The sequence below is a fragment of the Hypanus sabinus genome, chromosome 8, assembly GCF_030144855.1.
Source record: "Hypanus sabinus isolate sHypSab1 chromosome 8, sHypSab1.hap1, whole genome shotgun sequence".
Classification (NCBI taxonomy): domain Eukaryota; kingdom Metazoa; phylum Chordata; class Chondrichthyes; order Myliobatiformes; family Dasyatidae; genus Hypanus; species Hypanus sabinus.
This window is the reverse complement of record NC_082713.1, coordinates 38,124,448-38,152,159: the sequence shown is the minus strand read 5'-3', so window position 1 is coordinate 38,152,159 and position 27,712 is coordinate 38,124,448. Positions and strand designations below refer to the sequence as shown.

At 39.5% G+C, this 27,712-nt stretch overlaps 1 protein-coding gene across 1 annotated transcript in view; it reads left to right on the top strand.

Annotated features, from left to right (window-relative positions):
* The window catches only part of arhgef9a (Cdc42 guanine nucleotide exchange factor (GEF) 9a), a 295,537-nt gene that overhangs the window by 142,102 nt on the left and 125,723 nt on the right, over positions 1 to 27,712 (top strand). The window contains exon 6 of the mRNA XM_059976966.1: positions 12,001 to 12,180. Within this exon, the coding sequence (XP_059832949.1) occupies positions 12,001 to 12,180 (180 nt within the window). The remainder of the gene's footprint in view (positions 1 to 12,000; positions 12,181 to 27,712) is intronic.

Here is a 27,712-nt window from a genome sequence, read left to right as displayed (position 1 = left end):
TAAGAAAAAAGTCCTCCTTATCTCTGTTCTATGGGGTTGCCCCTCAGTTTTGAGACTGTGCCTCTAGTTCTGGACAGCCCCATCATAGGAAACATCTTCTCCATAACCACCTTACTTAGTCTTTTCAACCTTCAGCAGGTTTCAATGAGATCCCCCTCTATACTTCAAAATTCCAGTAAGTACAAGCCCAAAGCTACCAAACACCTCTCGTATGTTAACCCCTTCATTCCCAGAATAACCCTTGTGAACCTCCTCTGGACTCTCTCCAATGGTACCACATCCTTTCTGAGATATGGGCCCAAAACTGTTGAAAATACTCCAAGTGCAGCCTGACTTGTGTCTTTATGAAGACTCAGTATTATCTCCTTATTTTTATATTCTATTCCCCTTGAAATTAATGCCAACATTACATTTGCCTTCTTTACCACAGACTCAACCTGTAAAGTAACCTCTGTGAGTCTTGCACGAGGACTCGCGAGTCCCTTTGCACCTCTGATGTTTGAATTTCTCCCTATTTAGATAATAGTCTGCACTTTCATTCGTTTTACCAAAATATGCTATCATACATTTCCCAACACTGAATTCCATCTGTCACTTTTTTGCCCATTCTTCCAATTTGTCTAAATTCTGCTTCAATCATATTGCTTTCTCAGTACTACCTACCCCTCCACCTATCTTTGTACCATTCACAAACTTTGCTACAAAGCCATCATTTCCATTATCTAAATCACTGACAAACAATGTGAAAAGTAGCAGTCCCCATACTGACCCTTGAGGAATACCATTAGTTACTGGCAGCCTACCAGAAAAGCCCCCTTTTATTCCCAGTTGCTGCCTCCTGCCTGTTAACCATTCCTCTATCCGTGCCAGTATCTTTCCTAAAATGCCATGAGATTTTATCTTGTTAAGCAGGTTCGTGTGGCACCTTATCAAATGCCTTCTGAAAATCCAAGTAAATAACATCTACTGCATCTCTTTCATCCACCTTGCTTGTTACTTCCCTAAAGAACTCTATCAGATTTGACAGTTAAGATTTCCCTTCACAGAAATCATGCTGACTTTGATTTACTTTGTCATTAGTCTCCGAATACCCCAAAACCTCATCTTTAGTAGCAGACTCCAAGACTTACCCAACCACTGAAGTTAGGCTAATTGAACTATAATTTCCTTTCTTTAGCCTTCCTCTCTTCTTAAAGAGTGGAGTAACATTTGCAATTACCCATTCCTCAGGAACCATGCCAGAATCAAGTGATTCTTGAAAGATCATAACTGCTGTATGTGCTATCTTTTCAGCAACCTTTTTCAGAACTCTGGGATCTAGTCCAGCTGATCTAAGTGACTTATTCACCTAAAGACCTTTCAGTTTGCCTAGCACTCTTTCCTTTGTAATAGCAATGGCACTCACTCCTGCTTCCTGATGCTCACTGCTAGCGCCTCCACATTGAAGACAGTTGTAAAGTAGATAGTAAGTTCATCCACCATTTCTTTGTTCCCCCATTACAACTTCACTGGCATCATTTTCCAATATCAACTCTCACCTCCCTTTTACTCTTTATCTAACTGAAAAAACTTACAGTATCCTGCTTTATATTATTGGCTAGTTTGCTCCCATATTTCATCTTTTCCCTTCTTATGACTTTTTAGTTGCCTTTTGTTGGATTTTAATAACTTTTCAATCATCCAACTCTCCACTCACTTTTGCAACATTATATGTCTTTTCCTTGGCTTTTATGCAGTCCCTAAATTCCCTTGTTAGCCACAATTGCCTAGCCCTATCATTTGAGAACTACTTCTTCTGTGGGACATATCTATTTTCTGCCTTGTGAAATATTACCAGACACATTTCTGCTCTGCTGTCATCCCTGTCGGTATCCCCTACTTATCAGCCTGGGCAGGCTCCTGTCTCATGCCCCTGCAATTCTCTTCATTCCATTACTATACTGATACATTTGACAGTGCTTCTTCCTTTCAAGTTGTAGTGTGAATTCAATCATATTATGATCACTGTCTCCTAAGAGTTCATTTACCTTAAGGTCCTTAATAAAATCTGGATTATTACACAACACCCAATGTAACATGGCTTTTCCTTGAGTATGTTCAAGCACAAGTTGCTCTAAAAAGCCATCTCGTAGGCATTCAACAAATTCTCTCTTTTGCGATATGACACCAATCTGATTTTCCCAATCCCGTTGTATATTGAAGTTCCCCATTTCAATTGTGAAGTTACCCTTATTACATGGCCTTTCCAGCTCCCCTTGCAATCTCAACCTCACAGCTTGGCAACTATTTGGTAGTCTACATATGAGTCCCATAATGTGCTTTTTTAACCCTTGCAGATTTTAACTCCACCCACAAAGATTCGACTTTCTTTGACCCTATGTCACTTCTTCCTAAAGATGTTATTCTGTCTCTTACCAGCAGAGCTTACACCACCACCTATGCCTTCCTGCCTGTCCTTTTGATACAAAGTATATAATTTTATATTAAGCTCCCAACAATGACCTTTTACCAGCCACGATACAGTGATGCCCGCAACTTCGTACCAACCAGTCTCTAATTGTTCTACGAGTTCATCCACCTTGTTCTGAATACTATGTGGATTTAAATACAGCACCTCCAGTCCCGCATTCTGTGCCATTTTGAATTTTGCCTCTGTGATACGATTTAATTATTTGCACTGTATGCATTTATACCAAATCATTGGCTTGTCATTCCTTACTTTCATATTACACCCAGCATCTACTTGTAAACCTGCTGGCTCATCCTCTGTTCTATCATAATGGTTCCCATTCCCTGCCATATTAGTTTAAACTACAACAGCTCTAGCAAACCTGCCTGCAAGGATATTGGTCCCCCTTAGATCAAATGCAACCTGTCCCTTTTGACCAGGTCCCACCTGCCCCAGCCTGTATCCTTGCCCCCTGCTCCAATTCTTCAGCCACGCATTTATCTGCCAACCCATTCTATTCCTATCCTCACTATTGTATGGCACAGGCAGCAATCCCAAGATTATTATCTTGAGGTTCTGCTTCTCAACTTGCTTCCTAACTCCCTGTATTCCGTTTTCAGGACCTCCTCCCTTTTTCTACTTATGTACCAAAATGTACCAGAACTTCTAGCTGCTCACCTTCCCTTTTTAGGATATTGTGGAGGCATTCAGAAATATCATGGATCCTGGCTTGTGGGGCGCAAACTGCCATCCGTGTTTCTTTTGGCATCCACAGAATCTTCTGTCTGTCCCCCTAACTATAGAGTCCCCTGTTACTGTTGCCATCTTCAGCTCCCTGACCCTCTGAGCCACAGGACTAGACTCTGCCAGAGGCACGGCCGCTGTTGCTTCCTCTAGGTCCCCTTCCAGTACTCAAAATGGAGCACTTATTGTTGAGGGGAATGGCCACAGAAGTGCTCTCCACTACCTGATGTTTTCCATTCCTTCTCTTGGCAGTCATCATTTATCTGTGTCTCCTGTAGCCTTGGGGTGACTACCTCTCTGTACTCCTGTCTATCACTTCCTTACTTTCCCTAACAAAGCGAAGGTTATCGAGCTGCAGTTCCAGTGCCCTAACATAGTCTCTGTGGACCTGCATTCAATGCATGTGGTGCAGATGTGGCCATCAGGGAGGCTGGACGTCTCCTGGAAGTCCCATATCTGGACACCCAGAACAGAATATTGGCCCTGCAGACATACCCCCTATTCTTTCAAGAATTAAATAAGAAAAAGAAATAAGAAATAAACCTAACTACTTACCTTTCCCTTGCCTGTCTTCACCTACATCAGTTGAGTCAAAGCCAGTTGAGCCCAAGCCTTACCACTCTGACTCAGACTACTCTGGTGATGACTGCTCTCACAATGACCACTCTGCTAGATGGTAGCTCCATTTATAGAGACTAGGTTTTCCAAGCTCTGCTTCTGAACTGCATGGGAATGCTTCTACTGCATCTGTGCCGCTGTCCAATTTAAATCTCTGTTGGAAATGAAGCCTTCTTCCCGTACCCCTTATTAACCTCTATCTTAAATATACATACAGATTTGTCCTCCGCAGCTGCCTGTGGCAAAGAATTCCACATCTCCATTCTAAAAGGATGCCCCTCTATTCTGAGAATGTATCCTCTGGTCTTAGACACTCCCACCATTGGAAACATCCTCTTCCCATCCACTCTATCAATGCTTTTCACCATTTGATAGGTCAGGACACCCCTCATTCTTCTGAATACTAGTGAATACAGACCCAGAGTTATCAAATGCTTTTCATATGACAATCCATTCCATCTTGGAATCATTGTAGTGAACCTCCCTTGAACGTTCTCCAGCTTCAGTACATCCTTTCTGAGATATGGGGCCCAAAACTGTTCACTCACTCCAAGTGAGGCCTCAACAGCAAGTTATAAAGTCTTAACATTACAACCTTGCTTTTATATTCTTGTCCTCTTGAAATGAATGCTAACATCGCATGTGCCTTCCTTACCACAAATTTAACCAGGAAATTAAACTTTAGGGAATCCTGCACAAGTACTCCAAAGTCCCTTTGGTCCTCAGTTTTTTGTATTTTCTATTTAGAAAATAGTCAAACCTTTCATTTCTGCTATCAAAGTGTATGATCATGCACTTCTGTCACTGTATTCCATCCTCTATTTCTTTGCCCATTTTCTTAATCTGTCTAAGCTTCTGTAGCCTCTTTACTACCTCGAGACTACCTGCCCTTCACCTCTCTTCATATTGTCTGCAAACTTTGCAACAAAGCCATTAATTCCATCATCCGAATCATTGACATGTAACACAAAAAGAATAGGTCCCAACCCAGACCCCTGTGGAACACTACTAGCCACTGGCAGCCAACAAGAAAAATTCGCATTATTCCCACACTTTGTCTCCTGCCAATCAGCCACTGCTTTATGCATGGTAGAATCTTTCCTGTAATACCATGGGCTTATAACTTGTTAAGCAGCATCATGTGTCGCACCTTGTCAAAGGCCTTCTGAAAATCCAAGTATACAACATCAGCTGATTCTCCTTCGTCTATCCTGCTTGCTGGTTCTTCAAAGAATTTCAACAGATTTGTTAGGTAAGATTTTCTCTTGAGGAAACAAAGCTGACTATGGCCTATTTGATCATGTGCCTCCAAGTACCCTGAGACCTCATCCTTGATAATTGAATCCAACATCTTCCCAAACACTGAGGATAGACTAACTAGCCTATAGTTTCCTTTCTTCTGACTCTCTCGCTTCTTTAAGTGTGGAGTGACATTTGCAATTTTCCAATCTTCTGCGTCCATTTCAGAATCTAGTGATTCTTGAAAGATCATCACTAATGCCTCCACAATCTCTTCAGCCATCTCTTTCAGAAACCTGGGGTGTACACCATCTGGTACAGGCAGCCTATTTACCTTCAGACCTTTCATTTTCCCAAGAACCTTCTCTCTAGTAATGATTACTTCAGACACTTCATGACCCCTGACACCTGAAACTTCTACTATACTGCTAGTGTCTTCCACAGTGAAGACAGATGCAAAATACATATTCAGTTCATCTGCCATCTCCTTGTCCCCTATTATGATCTCTCCAGCATCGTTTTCCTGTGGTCCAATATCCACACTTGCCTCTCTTTTACACTTTATAAATTTGAAGAAACTTTTGGTGTCCTCTTTGATATTATTGCCTAGCTTACTTTCATATTCCATCCTTGTCCTTTTAAAGACTTCTTTTAGTTGCCTTCTATTGCTTTTTAAAATCTTCCCAATCCACTAACTTCCCACTAATTTTTGCTCTGTTATATATGCCCTCTCTTTGGCTTTTATGCTGGCTTTGACTTCTCTTGTTAGCTACAGTTGAGTCATCTTTCCGTTAGAATACTTCTTCCTCTTGGGGATGCATATATCCTGTGCCTTCTGAATTGCTCCCAGCAATTCCAGACAATGTTGCTCTGCCATCATCCCTGCCAGTGTTCTTTTCCTATCAATTCTGGCTGACTCCTTTCTCATGCCTCTGTAATTCCCTTTACTCCACCGTAATATTCATACATCTGACTTTAGCTTCTCCTTCTCTGATTTCAGGGTGAATTTGATCATATTATGACATGTTGCCCCGAGGGTTCTTTTAAGGTCCCTAATCAATTCTTGTTCATTATGCAACACTCAATCCAGAATAGCTGATCCCTTAGTGGGATCCCTTAGGGGGCTCAACCACAAGCTGCTCTAAAAAGCTAACTCATAGGCACTCTAGAAACTCCCACTCTTGGTATGCAGTACGAATCTAATTTTACCAGTCTATCTGCATATTGAAATCCCCCATGACTATTGTAATATTGCCCTATCTATCTCCCATTGTAGTTTGTAGACTACTGTTTGGAGGTCTGTCTACAACTCCCATTAGATTCTTTTTACCCTTGCAGTTCCTTAGCTCTAGCCACAAAGATTCACCAACTGCTTACCGTATTTCACCTCTTTCTAATGATTTTATTTTATTTTTTTTAACCTAAAGAACAATACCGCCCTTTCCTGCCTTCTTGCCTGTCTATTCAATACAATGTGTGTCCTTGGACGTTAAGCTCCCAGCTATAATCTTTCAGCTGTGATTCAGTGATGCCTACAGGGTATCATACCTGACAAACTGCAACTCTACTGCAAGTTCATCTATCTTACTTCATATACTGCATGCATTCAAATATAAAAACTTCAGTCCTGTATTCGCCCTTGTTGATTTTACCGCATTTCACTTTGCAACTCATCCTGTTGACTGCAATTTTGCCCTATTAATAGCCTCTCTTCACTACACATTGCTCCTGTTTGTTAAACCAGCTACCTCATCTTCTGCACTATCATCCGCCTTTTCCACGATGCTTCTTGCATTGAAATATACGCAGCACAGAACACTAGTTGCACCATGTTTGATCTTTTGATTCCTAACTTTGTCTGAGGTCTTACCAACATCGGCCTCCACAACCTCTGGCTCTCTGGTTCCCATCCCCCTGCAACTCTAGTTTCAACCGCACTGTGCAGCATCGACAAGTCTTCCACTAGAATATTAGTCCCTTTCCAGTATAGATACAAACTATCCTTTCTGTACAGGTCCCACGTTCCCTGGAAGAGAGACCTATGATCCAAAAATCTTATGCCTTCCCTCCTACACCAACTCCTTAGCCACATATTAAACTGGATAATCTGCCTAGTTCTGTCCACACTAGCATGTGGCACTGGTAGCAATCCTGAGATCACAACCCCGGAGGTCCTGCCTTTGAACTTAGCATCTAACTCCCTGAACTCTCTATGCAGAACCTCGTCACTTGTCCTACTCATGTCATTTTAATAAAAGTAGAATTTTTTCCAATGGTATGTCATGTTGTCAAAGGAGGATACAGAAAAGATGAAGGCAGAAGAGAGTACTTGTGTGCTCTGCACCGTACTCATACCACATACTTGTAAACTGAGATTGATTTATCTATGATTATCATTTACACTTGACTTACAGAAGGGGCATATTCCTGATATGGAGACCATTATGTTTAAGGGTTGGATGTGGTGGCAGGGATTCTCTTTTGTTTTCTGCCACTACTGAGCAGAAATTAGAGACAATGTGAGCTGGACGGAGGGTCTCTGTTGCAGTGTGTGAGGGGGCATATAGAGAACATTGCAGAGAGGAGAAGATGGTGACAATTTATAACCATCTACCCTCACTGCAATTTTCCCCATCTGCTGGTGATCAGCATGGACTAAGACATAAAATAGGGTTACATTTGAGGAAATGTGTACAGGGTATGCATGTATGACAGAAAGTTATGAAGGCACATATTTGGAGAAAAATGCATGTCTTAGCCTCACCAGCATGGCCATGATACAGTAGTGATGAGCTAATGTCAGACAGCCTTTAACCTCATGAAGACCCAGTTCAGTATTCTCAGCAGCTGGGAAATGTATGGGTGAATTTTGTATAAATGACATGAAGCTTTTTTTTCCTGTTTGATGTCACAGCACATGCCCTATGGTTTCTTAGTGCTAGGGTATAATTTGTATGGAAGCATCAGCAACAGCTTCAACTGAGAGTGTTATGTTCCACAAGCTCAAATACTTGGGCAACCTTGATCTAGACCATTTTTCTGATTCCTCTGGGCTCATGAGAATATGACATCTGGGTGAAAACCTTATGTTAATGCTCTCTAATTATTTTCTTCCCCACAAAGGAATGAAATAGTGCTTGAAACCAATAAAAAGACAGAAGAAACTGAGATGGAGAGTACAAGAGGACAACAGAGGGCAGAGGCCAAGGAAGAGAATGTCAGAGGAAATATAGAGGGGATAGAACAGCAGAGGGAAATGGGCAGAGTAATGTAATCAGAGTGAAAGAGGAGCAGGAAGGAGACAAGCTTTTGAAAGAGAATTATGAAGGTAGAGATTATGAAAGTGAGAAAGTGAAAGGAAAACTGGGATCCCTGTATAATAGCAGGTTTTATGTATGCTGAATTGCCTTAATTATATATTGTCTTTAGGTATTATACTGTCTAATACAAACACACAAGCCCTGATTTATGTATTGGACTCACAGCTTCAAAATGTTGAGAGTCCCTGGCATAGACTACTAGCTATAGGGCACCTTTGCTGTTAAAAGTGCTTAAATTCTCTGCTTCTACATCGTTCCATGTTGCTAAAATCTGTTTGGTATCCCTGCTGTTTATTTACCATAGTGAGCACATCCACCAATTTTTCTATGAATAGCCATTGGCATTGCTTTTTTTTTCTTGGATGTTAGTGTTGCTCATTATTAATCCACCTAGTTGATATTCAATTTCATAAAGTAATTGTATCATTAATTGTAAGGGTATTGATGCAATTAATCTACATAATTCACACTCAACTCAGGCAGCAAACATGATGTGAGGAAATTCACCATGCTGCCATTATTTGACCCAGAATCAAATGTGAAAGATTATCTTCATTCCTGGAGCATCAAATCTGCTCTCTATCTATCCTAGATGACTGGTTTATAACCCTCTAGCAGCTATATACTCTAGCCAAGTATTGGTATAATGAGAGTCATCAGTTATCTTGACTGTTCAGGGGTCTTATAATGATGCAGTTCAACTAATGCTTACGTATCAGAGTCTGCAAGCAACTTCTACAGTTCACTAAGACAAAATAAAGAAATACCTGAAACAGGAAAGAATTACGTTAAAGTGTCCCTATTAGTTATGCACATTGACAACAGTTGTGCATCTTCTGAGTTTGCAGTAATCATTTTCAGAAATATAACTACTTCTAAGATTATTTAATAAAAGCATTCTATTTTGAAAAGATTGCATATCATAAACTCAGTCCCTTTTTGTAACTGAAGGGAAGAACTTCATGCATATAACAAAATTTTAAATTTGTAAAGTATGGTGATAACATGATTTGAAAAGTTGTTTAGAAGAAAATCAGGTAGGAGGAACAAGTGACCTCACCAGTTCCCCAACACCACCAACTCTCCTCCGGTTGGCTGAACTGGTACTCACATCTAATAACTTCTCCTTTGGCTCTTTCCACTTTCTTCAGACTAAGGGTGTAGCTATGGGCACTCGCATGGGCCCCAGCTATGCCTGCCTCTTCATTGGTTATGTGGAACAGTCTATGCTCCAAATCTATACTGGTACTGCTCCCCAACTTTTCCTTCGCTACATTGACGACTACATTGGTGCTGTTTCCTACACCCATGCTGAGGTCGTCAATTTCATCAACTTTGCCTCTAACTTTCACCCAGCCCTTAAATTCACTTGGTCCATCTCCCCTTTTCCAATCTCTCGGTTTCAATCTCTGGAGACAGACTGTTCACTGACATCTTCTATAAACCCATTGACTCCCATAACTACCTTGATTATACCTCTTCCCACCCTGCCAAATGTAAAAATGCTGTTCCCTATTCCCAGTTCCTCCGTCTCCACTGCATCTGCTCCCAGAATGAGGCTTTCCATTCCAGGACATCTCAAATGTCCTCTTTCTTTCAGAATCATGGTTTCCCTTCTGCCGTCATCAATGATGCCCTCACCTGCATCTCCTCCATTTCCCACACTTCGGCCCTCACCCCATCCTCCTGTCACCACAACAGGGACCGTGTTCCCCTTGTCCTCACCTACCACCCCACCAGCCTCCGGATCCAGCATATTATCCTCCGCAACTTCTGCAACCTTCAACAGGACCCTACCACTAAGGACATCTTTCCCTCTCTACCCCTCTCCGCTTTCTGCAGGGATCGTTCCCTCCATGACTGCCTCGTCCACACGTCCCTCCCCACAGATCTCCCACCTCGTACTTATCCCTGCAAGCGTAAGTGCTACACCTATCCCTACACCTCCTCTCTTACACCATTTAGGGCGCCAAACAGTCCTTCCAGGTGAGGCAACACTTCACTTATGAGTCTGTTGGGGTCATCTACTGCATCCTGTGCTCCCGGTGCGGCCTCCTCTACATCGGCGAGACCCGACGCAGATTGGGGGACCACTTCGTCGAGCACCTCCGCTCCATCCGCCACAACAGACAGGATCTCCCGGTTGCCACCCACTTCAACTCTCCTTCACATTCTCATTGGGATATGTCCATACATGGCCTCCTCTACTGACATGATGAGGCCAAACTCAGGTTGGAGGAGCAACACCTCATATACCATCTGGGTAGTCTCCAGCCCCTTGGTATTCTCCAACTTCCGGTAATTCCCTCCCTCTCCCTTCCCCCATCCCACTTTCACTCTGCCTCCTCGTCTGGATGCCTATCACCTCTCTCATGGTTCTGCCTTCTTCTATTACCCATAGTGCTTTCCTCTTACATTCCTTCTTCACATCTCCAGCCTATCCCCTCCCTGCTTCCCCTCCCCCACCCTTTGATCTTTCCTCTGATTGGTTTTTCACAAGCACCTTCCCCCTCCCCGCACCTTCTTTATAGGGCCCCTACCCCCTCCTCCTTCAGTCCTGATGAAGGGTCTCGGCCCGAAATGTTGACTGCTCGTTTCAAGGGATGCTGCCTGACCTGCTGAGTTCATTCAGCTTGTTTGTACGTATTGATTTGACCACAGTGTCTGCAGTGTACTTTGTTTTTACTAAGTGACATGATTAGAAGTTGTAGAAATCCCAGCACAAGGAAGAACATCGATTAATTCTTTCCATTGGGGAATAAATTAGCATCTTAAGCAATGACTAAAGGCTCAGTTTAAGCATCCAAGAAGAAAATGGTTCATGTACTGGCTCAGTTAAGATGTGGGTGGCATGCGTTTGACTTAGATGGAACAATCTGATATCTTGATATATTTTCTGCCATTAATTTCAATCCATTTTATGATACCATAAGACCATAGGAGCAGAATTAGGCCAGTTCACTCATCGATACCTAGCTGTCCTTCAGCTAACATTTTTATTTCTTACTAGTCATCCTTTAGGACCTCATTTATGTAGTCAACATTCATGTTGAACCTTGACATGTCATTTTTCATGATAGTTTTTTATTAGATGTTCATGTACAAATATTTCCACTGCTGATTTCCGGCTCATAAAAAGGATTAATAACCTTTGCCATTTTCCTCTTCTGTAGTCCAGAGAGCTCAATTTGAGTGTTCATATTGACAACTAACTGAGGTCAACTGATTCAATATATTAGCCATGATAATGTTGCAGCAATGGATACTTAAGTCTTCTTAACTACTTTCTAATAGCATGCAATTCACATTTGTTGTTTAGTCTCTCAACCATATTTACATTTTCATCCTTTTCACAAATGTGGGCTCTTTCTTGGCAGTAATCTTCTTCTCCTCTGTTGGGTTCCATTCATTATTTGTCTACTTTACCAAGTCAGTATATTATATAATTATCTAGTCCATCAACTGCCAAATATCGATTGTTTACCAGCAATTGTGTGTGTGTGTGTGTATGTGTGTGTGCGTGTGTGTGTGTGTGAGAGAGAGAGAGAGGGAGATGGTTTTATTCACATGTGAAGATAATGAGTTTAACCTCTTGTGCTTTTTTTCTTCTTTTTCTGTGCTTATTTTTAGCTGATCAGTGGCGGTTATATTGTCAGTGCTGAGGCAGTATGGGATCACGTCACAATGGCCGACCGTGAGTTGGCATTCAAAGCAGGGGACGTTATTAAAGTCCTCGATGCCTCTAACAAGGATTGGTGGTGGGGACAGATTGATGATGAAGAAGGCTGGTTTCCAGCCAGTTTTGTGAGGGTAAGTGAAGGAGAACGAAACCTTTTCTATTTACGTTTGATTACTGCTTGCATGGGAAATTAATCCCCCAGTGGTAAAAAGGTGTCAGAACAGAAAACGTAAAAGTAAAATGAGAAAGTTGAAAATGGAATAGGAAATGAAGGAACTGCATAGTGGATCTGTTACTGTAAAAAAAAATCTCTTTATATGAAAATATACATAGAAACCTTTTAATTCCAGTAAAGGGTTTAAATATCAAATATTAGGCTGCCTTTATGTTTATAAATGTTGTGTAATTTCAATGATTTATTTTTAAAAGTTATGTATGTGATGTGATATGAGACAATGAACAATTCTTAAAATCAACCAAAAAAAATTAAGGATTACTAGTTACTTCCCTGTGGCACTAGACAAGGGCAGTTGAGACAAATTCTCTGTTTTCATTACAGTATTTGCTCTGAAGTACTGGATGTTATGGGCTGTGACTAACGGCAACTATTTGTCTTTGAACAAATACAGTGACCATTGACCTGTTCAATATAGTGCCCTGCAATTGGAAAGGTCAAGTCTCCACAGATCAGAAAATAAAGTAAATTGAAGAGTTCTTCTAAAACTTACTATGCTTTGGTGTAGGAGCTAACTGTATGTAGATTGCTGTTACTGGGGTGGTGGGGGGGGGGGCTAGACAGGCACATAATCCAGAACCCTCCCCCTCCACCCATTCAGGATGTTTTTTAAGTGGAAGTAAAGCCCGTGGACTTTCAATCTTTGAGGCTTCATGTAGGTCAATACATCCAGAGCACTGATTTCCTGGAAATTATTGCAGAAAACTGAAAATAAAACTAGTTACAAAGTAGTGATCTCATCTGAGAACCTGGTGAAGCTGATAATCATAGACAAAGTAAATTAGCCCCAATATTTTGATCTCTGAGATCTGGCATCGGATCCAGACAGAGGAATGGTATAAAAGCCTCTGCAATATGGATTTCATAAGAAATGAATCTGGATAATCTAGTTTCAAACCTCTCTAAAATAGATATCCATATTGGAAACTTGGTTGAAAACCAAGTAGGTGCAATTGAAAATTGTCAGGAGAGTTTCTCTCTTGTGTTGGAACAATCCGATTAGACGGCTTTATTTTACAGCTAACAGTGCTCTCCTAATTAAGGAGTTATAACAGCCCTGGTGGTATTTCAGTATTGTAACAAATTAAATGTAGCAGAAAGAATGGTTTATCTATTAATATGATAATTAGAAATGTCCACAGAAATGTTCCAACAACTCTTAAGTATCTAGTGTGGCCCCAAGTTACTTAAAGACAAGTAAATGTTTTGTAATTGAAAGTAGTCTTATCTGCATTTATATTTAATTTAAATCAGTGGTCCCCAACCACCGGGCCGCAAAGCATGTGGTTCTGGGCCATGAGGGAACTATAAGATTTGGCGGTATGAAACAATGTGAGACAGCTGCTGACTCATATCTTTTATTACTGCCAAATCATATCGTTTCCTCACGGCCCGGTAGCACGCTTTGCGGCCTGGTACCAGTTGGGGACCACTGATTTAAATTACATTAATATTTGAACAGAGCTAACTCAAAAGACAAATATTATGTTGTGACTGCTAGGACTGACAAACGCCCATACCTTCACAGGGCATGTGCTCCTCATCGGAGAGAAGAGGTTTTCACTCTTTTGGTTTTTGCCCACTGCACAATAAACTAAATTTGTGTGTTTCCTGCTTTAGTTGTTAACCTAAAATATAAAATACACTGGTAATGTACAATCTCTCTGTCTTGTGTAGCTTGAGCCTGAAATTATAAAGGGAACAATTCAAACTTCTTTATTTCTGAATATAGCACAAATTGCTTGGTTTGAAGTTAATAATAAAAGCAACAGCAGTAGCTAGTAATGAAATATTGAACTGATTATACTTGACATTCTGAAAAAGACGATAACAATATGCCTATTATTTTAATGAACATAGCAATAGGTTGTTGATGAGAAAGTCGAGTTTACTGTCATGTGCCAGGGATTCCTACCCTGAAAAAGTTTAAATCTTCCACACCTGCCAAAGTATATATATATATATATATTCGTCCTCGGCTGCTGACATTCCAATGGACTACAGTACCATCCATCTGCATTTCACTTGACTGTGATCTGGTTCTCACAACACTGCAGTATTGGATATTATTGCAGCACCCTGCCTTTTCTAGCATAACATTTTACACTTTTCTTACCCTGCATTTTCGGTGGGCAGTTTTTTAGTACAATTTATCTTTGAATTTACAAGTCTATTTGTAGAGATGTCTGTTTGGCTGCCACACTCACAACAATGAATACCAATTTAGATCAAGTTTCCATCTCCCTGCTTTATTGATGCCTTCATTTGATCCTGTTGAATATTCTCAATTACGTTCACTTAAAGGTTAGGTAATGGGATTAATACCTCTAATTTTGGGTTTATATATATTTGAATTATTTTTGACTAAGGAATAGGTTACTCAAGACCTTAATATTAGCAAGTTCAAGAAGCCAGAATGCACCTGATTCTGAAAGAGAGCTAGAAACCTACATTGAAGCCCAATCCTTTGAAAGCTACTTACAGTAAAACCGTTTTACCTTTTTGAGACTGGATTCTGATATTTAAAAAGCTATTCTCACAACAGTATCACATGAACATAACTTTAAAAAGTTATTTGTAATGCAACTTAAAAAGTTACAACAGATTTGAAAATCAAACACTAACACAAATAATGCAGTTTAACATACAATCCTAATTGTGGACATAAATTCCTTCATTATGACTTTCAAATTGTTTTTTTGTCCTTTTGATAGTTATCACCAGATTAAGAAGTCCCTTTAAACCTCAATTGCAAACATAACTTCAATGCCATCTTCCTTTCCTATGTGTCCTAAATTCCTATAAGCATTCAAATCCAGAAACAATTGTCTTTGTTTCTCTACGGGCATATAAGACACTTGGAATTTTAAAATACAATGTCAACCTCCTGGATTGCATTAAAAAAAATTTTATAGTGCTGTTTTCAAGTAACTGTCATGACTAGATCCTGTCTTCCACTACAGTTCACAATGCATTAAAACTGGCTTGCTATCTCAGATGTAATTTGCTCAAACATACAGGCATCTGAGAGTCAGGTCAAATCTGCCACTTAACCCCTCCATTTTTGCTTCTCAATACTCTTACTTGAGCATTACAAAGAGTTTGGAGGTCTTGGCTTATCCTGTTCTTATGGTCTTTCCTTGCCAACAGACTGTTTTCCATTTTCAGTACCCATCCTTTAAAAGCTAAAATAGCTCCTGATTTTACTGATAGCAATATAATTCTCAGTATGCTTTTTCTGATCATGAATCCAAAAATCTTGGCGACATGAAGCAAATCATTAAACATCAGCAGGATTTTCATTAATGAAAGAAATACAAGCACAGAAATGTAATGAGATAAGACAACAAGGTTGTCGTAATAGACTGAAACACACCAATGTTATTTCTAAGATTTTCTAAATATGTTTGGAATCTCTTGAACATATCCATTGATTTTGTAAAATTCCAGTAAACCACCTTATAAACAGCTAAAAGGATATCTTAGCTGATAAACAAATAATAAAGAAAAAGGAAAATTAATTGAGAGCGGATTAACTTCAGAGAGACAATCGTGACAGGATAATATTGTTTATTCAGATCTGATTTTAATTTACCCCTAGATATGATGCTGCTTAGGAGGTAAATTTGATTCTAGGTATAAAATGAAAGAAAAATAACTTAGTTAACTGTTCATAATAAACCAATGACAGTATAATAAACATACTCACTGGAATCCACAGCTCATTATCTGTGTACATCAAATGACATAGAGGTGCTGCTGGTAGTGTACCTATCTCACAGTTCCACTGACCCTGATTCAAACTTGGCCTCCAGTGTTGCCGTGTCGAGATTGTTGTGACTATGTGGATTTTCCAGGGCTGTTCAGAGGATTTGCTGGCTGTTAGGTTAATTGGCTACGACTGTACATTGCCCCCAATGTGGCTAGCAGGTGAGGGGATCAGGGGAGTATTAATGGGTTTGTATGAAGGAATAGGTTACTGGGGAAAGAGTGTGGGAGTGAGATTGAGAAGATTTCTCAGAGAACTGAATAGAACATAACATAGAGCACACAGGCACTGGCACTTCGGCCCGCATGCTGTGCTGAACAAATTAAATTAATAATCAAATGCCCAACTGAACTAATACCTTATGCCGACATAATCTTGCATTTCCTGCACGTTTATGTGCCTATCTAAGAGCCTCTTGAATATCTATTGCATTTGTCTCCACCACCACCCCTGACAGCCCATTCTAGGCATCTACCACCCTGCACACTCACCTAAATACTTACCATCTGGTACTTGTAATTTCAATCCTGGCAATATGATGCTGGCTGTCTACTCTATCTATGTCTCTTCTGTCAGATCTCCCTTTGGCCTTTGCTGTTCCAGAGAAAACAACCCAAATTTGTCCAGCACATTTTCTAATGTCGGCAGCATCCTGATCAGTTGCTTCTGCACCCTCTCCAAAGCCTTGACATCCTTCCTATAATAGGGTGATCAGAATTGAATGCTATACTCCAGATGCAGCCAAACTATAGTTTTATAAAACTACTGTACAACATAACTTCTGGACATTTCAGCTCAGTTAATCCACTAATAAAGGTAAGTTGCTGCATGCCATCTTTACTCCTTTTGTGTCATAAGAAAATATATGGAGATGACTCCAACTGGCTTTATAGACCTCCAACTTGAGATGCAGGTGCTGGTGTTTTCCCTTTGCTCAGAAAGATGCAACTAAAGCATGATATTTTGCTAATGTAGCAAATTTCTGCAGCGAATCACATATATTGCAACTGTCAGTTATGTAAATTGTCATGACATACTGACTCACAAATTCTTCTGAGAGATTTAACAATATTAGTGGATTGCACTTCTTATTCTGCAAAAATGCAATCCAAGCTGAACACACAATTATTTACATCATCAATTGATTCATAACATTATTCCAGTGCCGTACGTGATACCTTTGTTGTTCACACATTTAGAATATGTATATCTTTTGACCATGGGTACTAAAGTAAAGTCTAGATTCTTGGATTGACTAAATTCAAAATCTGTGTTATTTTAAATCGCTCAAAATATTACATTTCTTCTACTTGAGTGTTTCGCTTTAGTCTGACAAAAAATTTAAGTGTTACATAAAGGCCAATTTTTTGATGCAGGCCTTGAAATTGTCTAAAACCATTTATTTAAATGGAACAAGCGACCACAGTAAATATTTCAAGGCTGTTGAATTTCACCCTGGAGATTTGCTCAGGCACTAGCAGCTCAGACATTCTTCTGTATCTGAGGCAACTGTTATACCATTCATTGCCCAGCTTTGGACTAGGACCCCACTTAAATAGATTCCATTCTTACATTTCATCCACCTCTCTTTCTGTAACACCACATGATCTCACCAGCACCACCACTCTTTCCCAATCACTTCTGGTTCCCAATTCCCGAATGCTAGAAACTGCAATGGCTCAGTTCCCAATCTAGACCCCAATCTCAACTCCTTAACCTTCTGCGCCCAAGCCCTCCCCACCCCTTGATCTCTGGCTGCCAGCTGACTCTTCCCTCCCTGATCCTCTGAACATTGCAGTGTGATGCCCTACCAGATATCAGTCTCTTGACTCCCCATCATCTGAATTCAGGATTTGTCTCAAACGATGTATTTTCTTTAATCTACTCTATGATGCATGAAAGAAACATGTAGTTGTCCCAAGCTCCCCACACAATACTGATACTTGGAATGGAAGCCCATAGCCAAAGTTTTGTTTAGCAGGCTGTATGTAAGCATGCTTACAGTTCACTACAGTCTATTGGGAAGGGCTAAGCATGTGAAGATCCAAATGGATGAAGGAAAGGGAATTCATTCAGACCTCAAGCTGTTGGCAGTGGGAATATAATAACTTATTGCAGAGCACTTTTCATCCAAATGATGTATTTCATAGTGCTTTACAATGGGATAAAATGCAAACGCGAAAATAAAATGTAAAATAATGTACTGGAGTTTAATGATGGGTGAAGATTTGGGGGTTGGGGGCAAACTCTAAATAAAGCATTTGCCTCTGTGTCAATGAGATTAAGTGGACCTAATAAATAGGGTCTCCTTTATCTTGTGCTGGAGCAGGCCTTGACCCTCCAGTTATAGTCTGTTTTGCTGCTTCGTCCTACATTACACACAACTCCTAACAACATGTACGGATTTTCCACATTATGTCAAAATGCGTGCTGCTATTTGACATTATTGGCCCATGCCTGAGGCTTCAATGCAGAAGCATGCATAGAAGATCAACTCTGCAGTCACGCTCTTGATTGACACAGAATGCAAAAAAGTTTAGCTGTAGGAGGTTAGATAAAATTCTCTACGTAGTACTCAAAAATCTCACAGGGTTTTTTTGGCTCTTTAACTAACGGGGGTATCAAACAGGCTAGAGTATTTCACTTGAAAAGCACTGACTTAATGGTTATCTGTTGCCAACATGCTGGCATCTTTAGAGAGCACAACCCACAATAACTCCCACTGTGCCAAAGCCACTCAAGTGAAATTGGCACTCAGCCCTTTTTGCAAAAGGGAGCACAGAAGGCAAGTTCTGGTGACTTAAACACTTTTTTTTTACGTTACTTGGCTGATTTTCAACTCAACTGATCTCATAATGAGAGTTGGTTCTTATTTGGGCTTAATGTTGTTCACTGTTTTAAAAGGGCCAATGATAACAAGAGGGAAGTGAAAGGAGAGTGTGGAAGTTTAAAGCTTGCATCTGGTGTAAAGTACTGTTTAACAAATATGTAAGTCGCAAGCAGTTTGAAAATGTCTTGGTGGAGACAACTCTCTCAAAGGTCAAGTGGGGAAGGATTCCTGAGAAGATTCCAGGATGAGAAAGAAATAAAGATAAAGACTGGCTTTACTTGTCAAACTTAATTGAAATATCAAAACATACAATGTTTGTGCTAATGCTAATGGCTGATGTAAAGGGAGCAAGGAAGAGGTGAATGTGAGTTTGTATTCAGAATGCAATGCATTGTACGTACTGGGCAGTGAGGAAAGTGATGAAGGGAAGATCGTTGTCGATCGTGGCTGGGAAGTGAGGTATTCACTTCTGTCTCACTGTTTTTATGAAGACCTTTGAGATCCTTGCCAATCATTTCCATCACAACAATATTTTTTCTCTGGAGTTTAGAATTACAGAAACATAAAAACGTGTGTTTGGCCCAACTTGCCCATGCTGTCCAAATTCCTACTTCAGCTGGTTTCATTTGCCTGCATTTGGCCCATATCCCCGAAAACCTGACCAAACATCTTTCAGATATTGTCATTGTACTGCTTCTATCAGCTTGTTCTACAAACTGTCCCAGCTCAGCGTGAAAATCTTTCCCCTATCATCCTTAACCTGTGTACCCTAGTTTTTATATTCCACTTTCATGGGGAAATATCTGTTTCCACATACCTTATCCATGTTATAATTTTACATATATTTATGAATTCACCCCTCAGTATCCACGGGAGAAAACCCTGGTGATTCAAGCCCTCTAGTTATGGTAACATCCTTGTGCACTTTTTCTGTATTATTTCCAGTAAATTACATCCTTCCTACATCATAGCAATCAGAACTATACACAATATTCCCAGTACAGTCTCAACACCACCTTGTACAGCTGTAACGTGGCTTCCCAGGTACTGAGCTCCCTAACTGATGAAAGTATGTGCTCCAAATTACTTCTTTGTCACCCTATCTACACTCAATGGCCATTTTATGTACCTGCTCATTAAAATCTAATTAGCCAATCATGTGGCAGCAACTCAATGGATAAAAGGCATGCAGGCGTGGCCAAGAGATTTAGTTGTTGCTCAGACCAAATATCAGAATTAGAAAGAAAGGTAACCTAGATGACTTTGAGAGAGGAACGATTGTTGGTGCCAGACAGGGTGGTTTGAGTATCTCAGAAACTGCCGATCTGGTATTTTGACACACAGCCGTCTCTACAGTTTACAGAAAATGGTGCAGAAACAAAAAAAAAACCAACAAACCCAGTGATTGGCTGTTCTGAGGGTGAATACACCTTAATGCCTTGTTAATGAAAGAGGTCAGAAGAGAGTGGCCAGACTGGTTCAAGCTGATAGTAACTTAAATAACCATACTTTATAACAATGGTATGTGGAAGACCACACTGGGTTCCATTGCTCTACCTAATGAAGTAGCAGCTGATTGTATTTCACCACTTTTTGAGAACTGTGTACTTTATCCCCAAGTCTCTGTTCTACAACACTCTCCAGAGCTCTGACAGCATAAGCCACAAGAGAATATAAGCAATTGAAAAGATGAACTCCATCTTTAATTAGACCTCAGCCCAGTTTGCCTCTGGGTTGATACAATTCAATGAAGATTCTGCAGGCCAAAATACAGTGAGGTTCTTGGAGTAACATGTTGCAGGTCATCTTTGCCTTCAGCAGTAGGGATTTAAACTGAAGCCAAAAAGCACCTGCCAAAGGAATAATCTGGTGATAATGTGACCAGCTCCCTGTAATTAAAATGTGCTAATATAATACACATCTCCAGGCTGGCTTCAACTTGGCAACTTTTAAAGGCTGAAGAGTAAGTAGGAAAGGCAGGCAATGCAACAAGCAGGTTGAGATCGTATAATTTGCAAATAACCTGAAGTTTGGCACCCAAGACAAATGTTGAACATACCGTAATTTTAAAACATTATTCTCAGCTGTAGTCAAAAGTTGAGTCATTTGCTATGATCGCTAATTTATGAATTAATTCATTTTGATTTGTCTTCATTTAATGAACACATTTTGTTGGTTTAATACTTAATTGATTTGTTCATTTGATAAGATAACCAGATACTAAACAACTTTCAATAAACAATCATAGGATTAATAAGTAATAAATCACCAGATACATTTAAATGCTGATGTAGCTGTTTGTCAAGCAGAAGCCTAAATTCATTCCATCTCCTTCTCAATGAACTGTTAACCCAACCAACTTTAGGATTACAATGAAAGCAAGAGCTGCCATCTCATGACCTGAACTCTACTGTAGAGCTTTCCTGCATCAAAGTTTTTAGAATCATGAGAAAGCTATAATACAAACAGCTCCTGAATAAATAGGTTAGGAAATCGAGTGTAATGTTGAATTTATGTGCATGGGGCAGTGTTGCTACCAGTTGGATGCATGACAGAAGAAAGCACCGAGCAGCTCCGCCATGTTGCTGTCTGGAGGATGCCACCGTGCCATTAAATCCAGATTAAAATTTTTACCAGTCCAGGATTTCCCTACTTGTGTTTAGAATTGCTTGCACACTTTGATTTCTTTGTATTTTATTTCTTCTCTTTGTGAAGTCTTCACTTCCTTAAGAGGCATTCTCGGAAATTGTTGTTATGGTGGACTAATCAGCCAGAAAGGTGGGAATTCCTTTGAGTATTTCCATTCTAATTCATTTTATAAATAAGCCTAAAATTTAGCCAAAAACCTAATTTGTTTGCATTGCATTATTCCATTGCTATATATTTGAATGATTTGGAAACAATTTTGTGGTAGGAGAATATACATGAAATGCCAGCAGGCTGGCTGTGTTCACTTTTGCAGCTCTATCCTTGGACTCACAAGTTATACACCTGTAAGAAAACTGATAAATGAATCACAGCAGCTGATGATATGGGAATGATTTACGCTCCCTGACGATGACTAATATAATGTGCTTGTGTGTCGGCTGGTCTTCCTGGACAAAGTTGCAAGGAATTCTAAATGTGATACGGCTGTCAAGATCACTACTTTAATTAAGCGACAATCTGCATGATCCAGCTGACAAAGTAGACATTTCAGGAAACATGGTGTCATCTAATTCTGATGATACAATGCATTTATCTAAGTGGAATGCTGGATAATTTATGCTATAGTTAGCAACATTTCTCCTTGTTACTTTTTTTATACTAAGGAGCAGAGGGAGGATTAAGAGCCTGTTAATTAGAGCATTCCACGGATGGAAAGAGAAAAAGTTGAAATAATTTGGGATTTATTCACAAGGTGGCACCAAGTTTAGTACTAAGAGATTGTAGATTGTAAGAAGTCGAAAAGTTTGAAGAAATTTGATTGCCTTAATGCAAGGGCACTGACGTTGATGTATAGAGGGATATTGGATTCCAGATCCAAAGCGGCAACACAGGTAGACGGAATAGTGAAGAAGGATTGTGCTTTCCTTCACTGGTCAGGGCATTGGCCATTGGTTTCAGCAAGTCATGTTACAATTGCATAGAGCTTCAGCTAGTATTATTTTGTGCAGTACTGCTCAGCCTGTTGCAGGAAGCATGCAGAGATCTCTGGACGCAGAAGAGGTTTGCCGGGGTGCTGGCTGGATTGGAGGGCATGAGCTACGAAGAGAGGTTGGACAAACTTGGATTGTTTTCTCTGAGCGTGGTGAGTGAGGGTGAGCTGATCGGAATTGATAAAAATTATGAGAGGGCAATCAGTCAGAATGTTCTTCAAGAGTAGAAATCTCACATACTATAGGGATAGCTTTGAGGTGGGGGGGATGGGGGGAGTACGAAGGAGATGTGTGGGCAAGTTTTATACATAGCGAGCGGTGTCCCCAGATTGGTGGTGGAGTATGATGGTGCTGTTTGGTTGAATATGCAGGACATGAAGGGGTATGAATCTTGTGCAGGTAGAAGAGACTAGTTCAATTTGCCATCACATTAGGCTCAGATAGTGTGGGCTGAACGGTGGATCCCATGCATACTGTTCAAGTATGCTTAGTGTGAAAGTCCATTAAAAGGAATATTATCAGTAAAAAAAAAACCCAGATAAATAGGCTGTCTTTAATTATTTGCCAAAATATTGGACCTGGGCCAATGAAAGAGTAACATCAAGTCTAATGTGAAAATGTAAAAGTATTAGCTGCAGTTGAGGATGGGTTATATATTGCTGTATCTATCATAGCAATAGATAAGTAACATAGCAATAGGGTGCTGGAGCTTGATTTTATGAATACACAAAATCTCATAAAATACCAGAAACTGGTAAAAACTTGACATTTGAAATATGATAAAAAAGAACCTCTTTGGGCATTTATCAATTTAATCAGGAGCAATCCATCAGTGGCTTAGTATGTGGATGCACTGTCATGAGCTAAAGATCATTTCGACTCCAGGGTACGTCATGGAAAAAATAAGCAGCCAGGAGTTCCTCTTTGTGTCACTGCACGGTGACCCCAGCTATCAAATATACATGTCCATGTGAATAAGGACAGGATCCAATTCAATTGTCATGCCCTCACTTGCTCGTAATGCAAACATTGCTTGTCTCATTCTGCATATGAATAATCACTATTTGAGTAAAATGTTGAGGAGCTGTAACAGTCCACGGAATTATCAACCCGTAGAAGTCCTGTGATGGGAGAAAGTAGTCACAACGGAGTCACATTACTGTTTGGTTGTGTCAGGGGACCGGGTTGTGAGTGAAAATGAGAAAAGTTGAGAACTGTCATGCTTAAAAAAGAAGGCTATTTATCAACGTATTCAAGGCACTAATTGGAATTGAAAAGATAAATCTGGAATTTTATTTTAAGAGTAACCATGACAGCTGTTTAAAGGGTAATAACCTTCTGTCCTTTTTCCCTTCAGAGTTTATCTATCTAGCTTTTAAATACATCTATGCTATTCTCCTCAACCATATTCAGCTTAATGTTGAATATTCTCTGAATAATTTCTTCTTATTTAATTACTGATTAGGATCACACAATATTATGTAATGTATATGGCACAGAAAGGGGAAATTTGACCCATTAATGTCAACATTATGCTTAACTAGAGTCCTTGTTTCTTCCCTTATCTAAATCCATTTCCGGAGTCCTATATATCCTATTCTTTCATTTTCTTGCCCAGACTTCCTATATATGTATCTATTTATTAGTGACAATTTCTTATTTTTTAGAGCTTGACAGCTCCAGTTTTGCTTGACAATAATCCCCCACAATCCAGCCAGTTAACTAGTTGCCAAGCCAACCCTGGCACTGATTGTGCCTGCATCCCCTGGCCCTCTCTCTTCACTGACTTGCCATTGCCTGGGGTGGCACATTTTCAATGAAATGTAGCAACATTTCAGTAGCTCTTGGGACTTTGGGTACAATTAAAAATTACAGAACAGATGATCTAAACATTCTTTTAGCTGGTCTACCAGAATGCACTAGAGCTTTGAGACCATTCTGTCTTCCACCTTACACTTATTTCCTTTTCTGTGACTTCTACAGTAAGTAAATAAGCTTGAACAGCGTAATATTTTCTTGGAATTTCCACAGGTGTTTGCTATTCAGTCTTTGAGTAAAGATTAAATTATCTTTCCTACCTCTGACATTAAGCTGATTACTTTATAGATTTGTTCTGTCTACCTTATATTTATGGTTGTTTGGCATGATTCCAATTCCTAACAAAGTTTCATGTGTACATGTAATGGTGACACAGTACTCTTAAGCATGAATATAGCCCAACTGGATAATCATTTCCATCTTTCTAAACCTGAGTAGTTTATCAGTTATCATAAGTGTTTTTAAACTCCTTTAAATCTCATTTTCTGATATTATATTCAGCTTTGTGTTTCCCTGATAAATACCAAAACGTAATAATAATCTAATATTACTGCCATTTTACCTTTGGGATTTTTCTGTTCATCCCCTGGTTACCTTAACCTTTAATTTTTTTTAACCTTTGTTATTAACTTTTCATTAGCTCATCTTTCTATTTCTTTTATAGTGCTGGGAATTATATGACCATGCACTTTGATAGAAGAAATAAAGGCATAAATTATTTTTTAAATGGAAAGAAAGTTCAAAAACCTGAAGTGCAAAAGGACTTGGGAGCCCTCATGCTGGATTCAATAAAGGGTTAATTTTCAGGTTGAGACGCTGGTCAGGAAGGCAAATGTAATGTTAGCATTCATTTTGATCAGACTAGAAATAAGAGCAAGGATATAATGCTGGGATTTGAAAGACACTGGTGAGGCCTCACTTGGAGCATTATGAACAGTTTTGGCCCACTTATCTGAAAAAGAATGTGCTGACATTGAAGAGGGTTGAAAGGTGGTTCACAAGAATGAATCCAGGACTGAGAGGTTTATCATATGAGGAGAGTTTGATGGCTCTTGGCTTGTACTCACTGGAATTCAGAAGAATGAGGGAGGATCTCATTGAAACTTATCAAATGTTAAAAGGGCTCTTTAGAGTGGATGTGGAGAAAATGTTTCTTTTGGCAGGGGAGTTTAGCACCAGAGGGCGCCGCCTCAGAATAAAGGGATGTCCATTTAGCAAGGAAGTGAGGAGGAATTTCTTTAGCCAGACCATGGTGAATCTGGAATTAATTGCCACCGGCAATTGTAGAGGCCAAGTTATTGAGATTGATAGATTCTTGAATAGTCAGGGCATAAAGGGATATGGGGAGAAGGTGGGAGACTGTGGTTGAGAGGGAAGTGGATCAGCCATGATGAAACATTGGAGTGGGCTCCATGGGCCAAATGGCCCAATTGAGCTCCTATCTTATGGTCAATGGTCTTTTTACATCCCTTAATAACTTAACTTAGTAGTTTTTCTTTGCCTTGAAATTGATTTTTATCAACAAATCATTTTGCCATTCTTGCCTTTTTGTTTGATGATTTAGTTATCTTTGATATGTCCCTGCTGACCAGTTTGTTCTTGTTCACAATACAAAAGTATCTCATCTGGATGCTGGAAATGATCATTTAAAGATTTTTTTGGACCTGTCTGATGTCCTAGATTATCAATATTTTTAATTACATTTGTTGTTCCAAAGTTTATTCCAGGTCTTTTTCAAGTTAAAACGTTGGTCTTTATCTGTCAATGAATACTTTCAGCCTCATTATGTTGTTGTAAAAATGCTCCTCAGATGCATTTTACTGGTCAGTTTTGGTTCAATTGTCATTTCACGTTTGAGCATTGTTCACTTCCTTTTTGAGATGTAAACATAATGGTTAAGAAGCAAATCCTTGAAATGTAATAAATACCTGAGTATACTGACCAACATTTACACCATTTGATAATGCAAAATATTCCAATGTTATCAATTGATAGGGCTTTCAAATCAGAAAGGTTCAGATTAAATATATTATCCATATTACCTAGAGCAGGCATATCAAAGATAGAGATTAGAAGTCTGTCTGAACTGCTACTCTTGATTCATTTTCATTGAAGTTAGCTAAAAACTGTACGCATCGGACATGCCAGGATGATTTTCTCTAGAGGTAGTGCTATGACACTAAACTTTTCACCTCAAATCAATTGTATGATTTTCCAGCAAGTTTTTGGTGGATCAATCTCTAGACAGAGTCTTCAAATTACCTGACGGTGCCCATGTGTAAAATGAGCTAGTGTTACTCAAGCTCGTGCTAGACCTCACTGTGACAGTTCAGGAGGCCATAGACCAATAGTGGGAATGGGATGAGGAAATGAAGTGCCAGGAAGTTCAGGATTTTTCTGGAGGTTTGAATGCAGGCATTTCACAAAGCAGAATTTGAATTTAAGCTTTGCTTTACATTTTTAGCATTTAATTTTTTTGAAGAGAATGATTAAATTGCGTTCCTTAGAACATTTTCAGCCTTATGTAGCTCATCAAAGTAGGGGGAATTTTGGAGTTAGTTTAATGGAAAAAGCTGTCTAGGTAAAAGTAGAATGGTTTTTCTGGTTTTAATTCTGAAAGGTTTAACATAATTGCAGAACAAGACCCAGATAAAATTAGAATAAATATTCTAAATTCAGGGAAGGCCAAGTTTACCAGACAAAGGAGCAGTTCAGTAAAAATAGACTGGATGCAGCTACTGGAGGTTTGTCTAAGAGGATTGCAAGGCATTAAAGAAAGAGGCTCTAGTATCTGAGGACAAACAAATCCCACAAAGGATAAAGATTGGACTGCCAAATCTAAAGTCTTCATGAAAACAAGATGTATCAAAGTAGAGAAAAGGAAACCAGTGTCAGACAAATCTAGAAGAGAATTGGGGTGAAATTAAAAGGGAAATTAGGAAATTAGAAGGCATCATGAAGTGCAGGTAGATAAAAGTGAAGGACATACAAATGTTTCTTATTATTACATAAAGACTAAGAAGTTAACTAAAAGATTGCAGTCCATTAGTGACCAAAAATTTAATCTGTGTATGGAAATGGGTATCAGTAAGGTCCTTAATGGACACATTGCATCTGTCTTCATAAAAGAAAGGGACATTAAAATGAATGAGAATGAAATGGCTGTAATAAACATGAGTAAACATTAAACACCGGACCTGGCTACTAAAGGAAGGGGAGGAACTAGCAGAGACTTAGACTATAATTTTTCAATATTCTAGGTATTGAAGTAGTGCCAGAGAATTAGAGGAATGCACATTGGCCTGGGAGCTGTTTGCACTGTATTGTTTTGTACATTGTAATATATTGTTGTATCATTGGCTATGGAAATGTA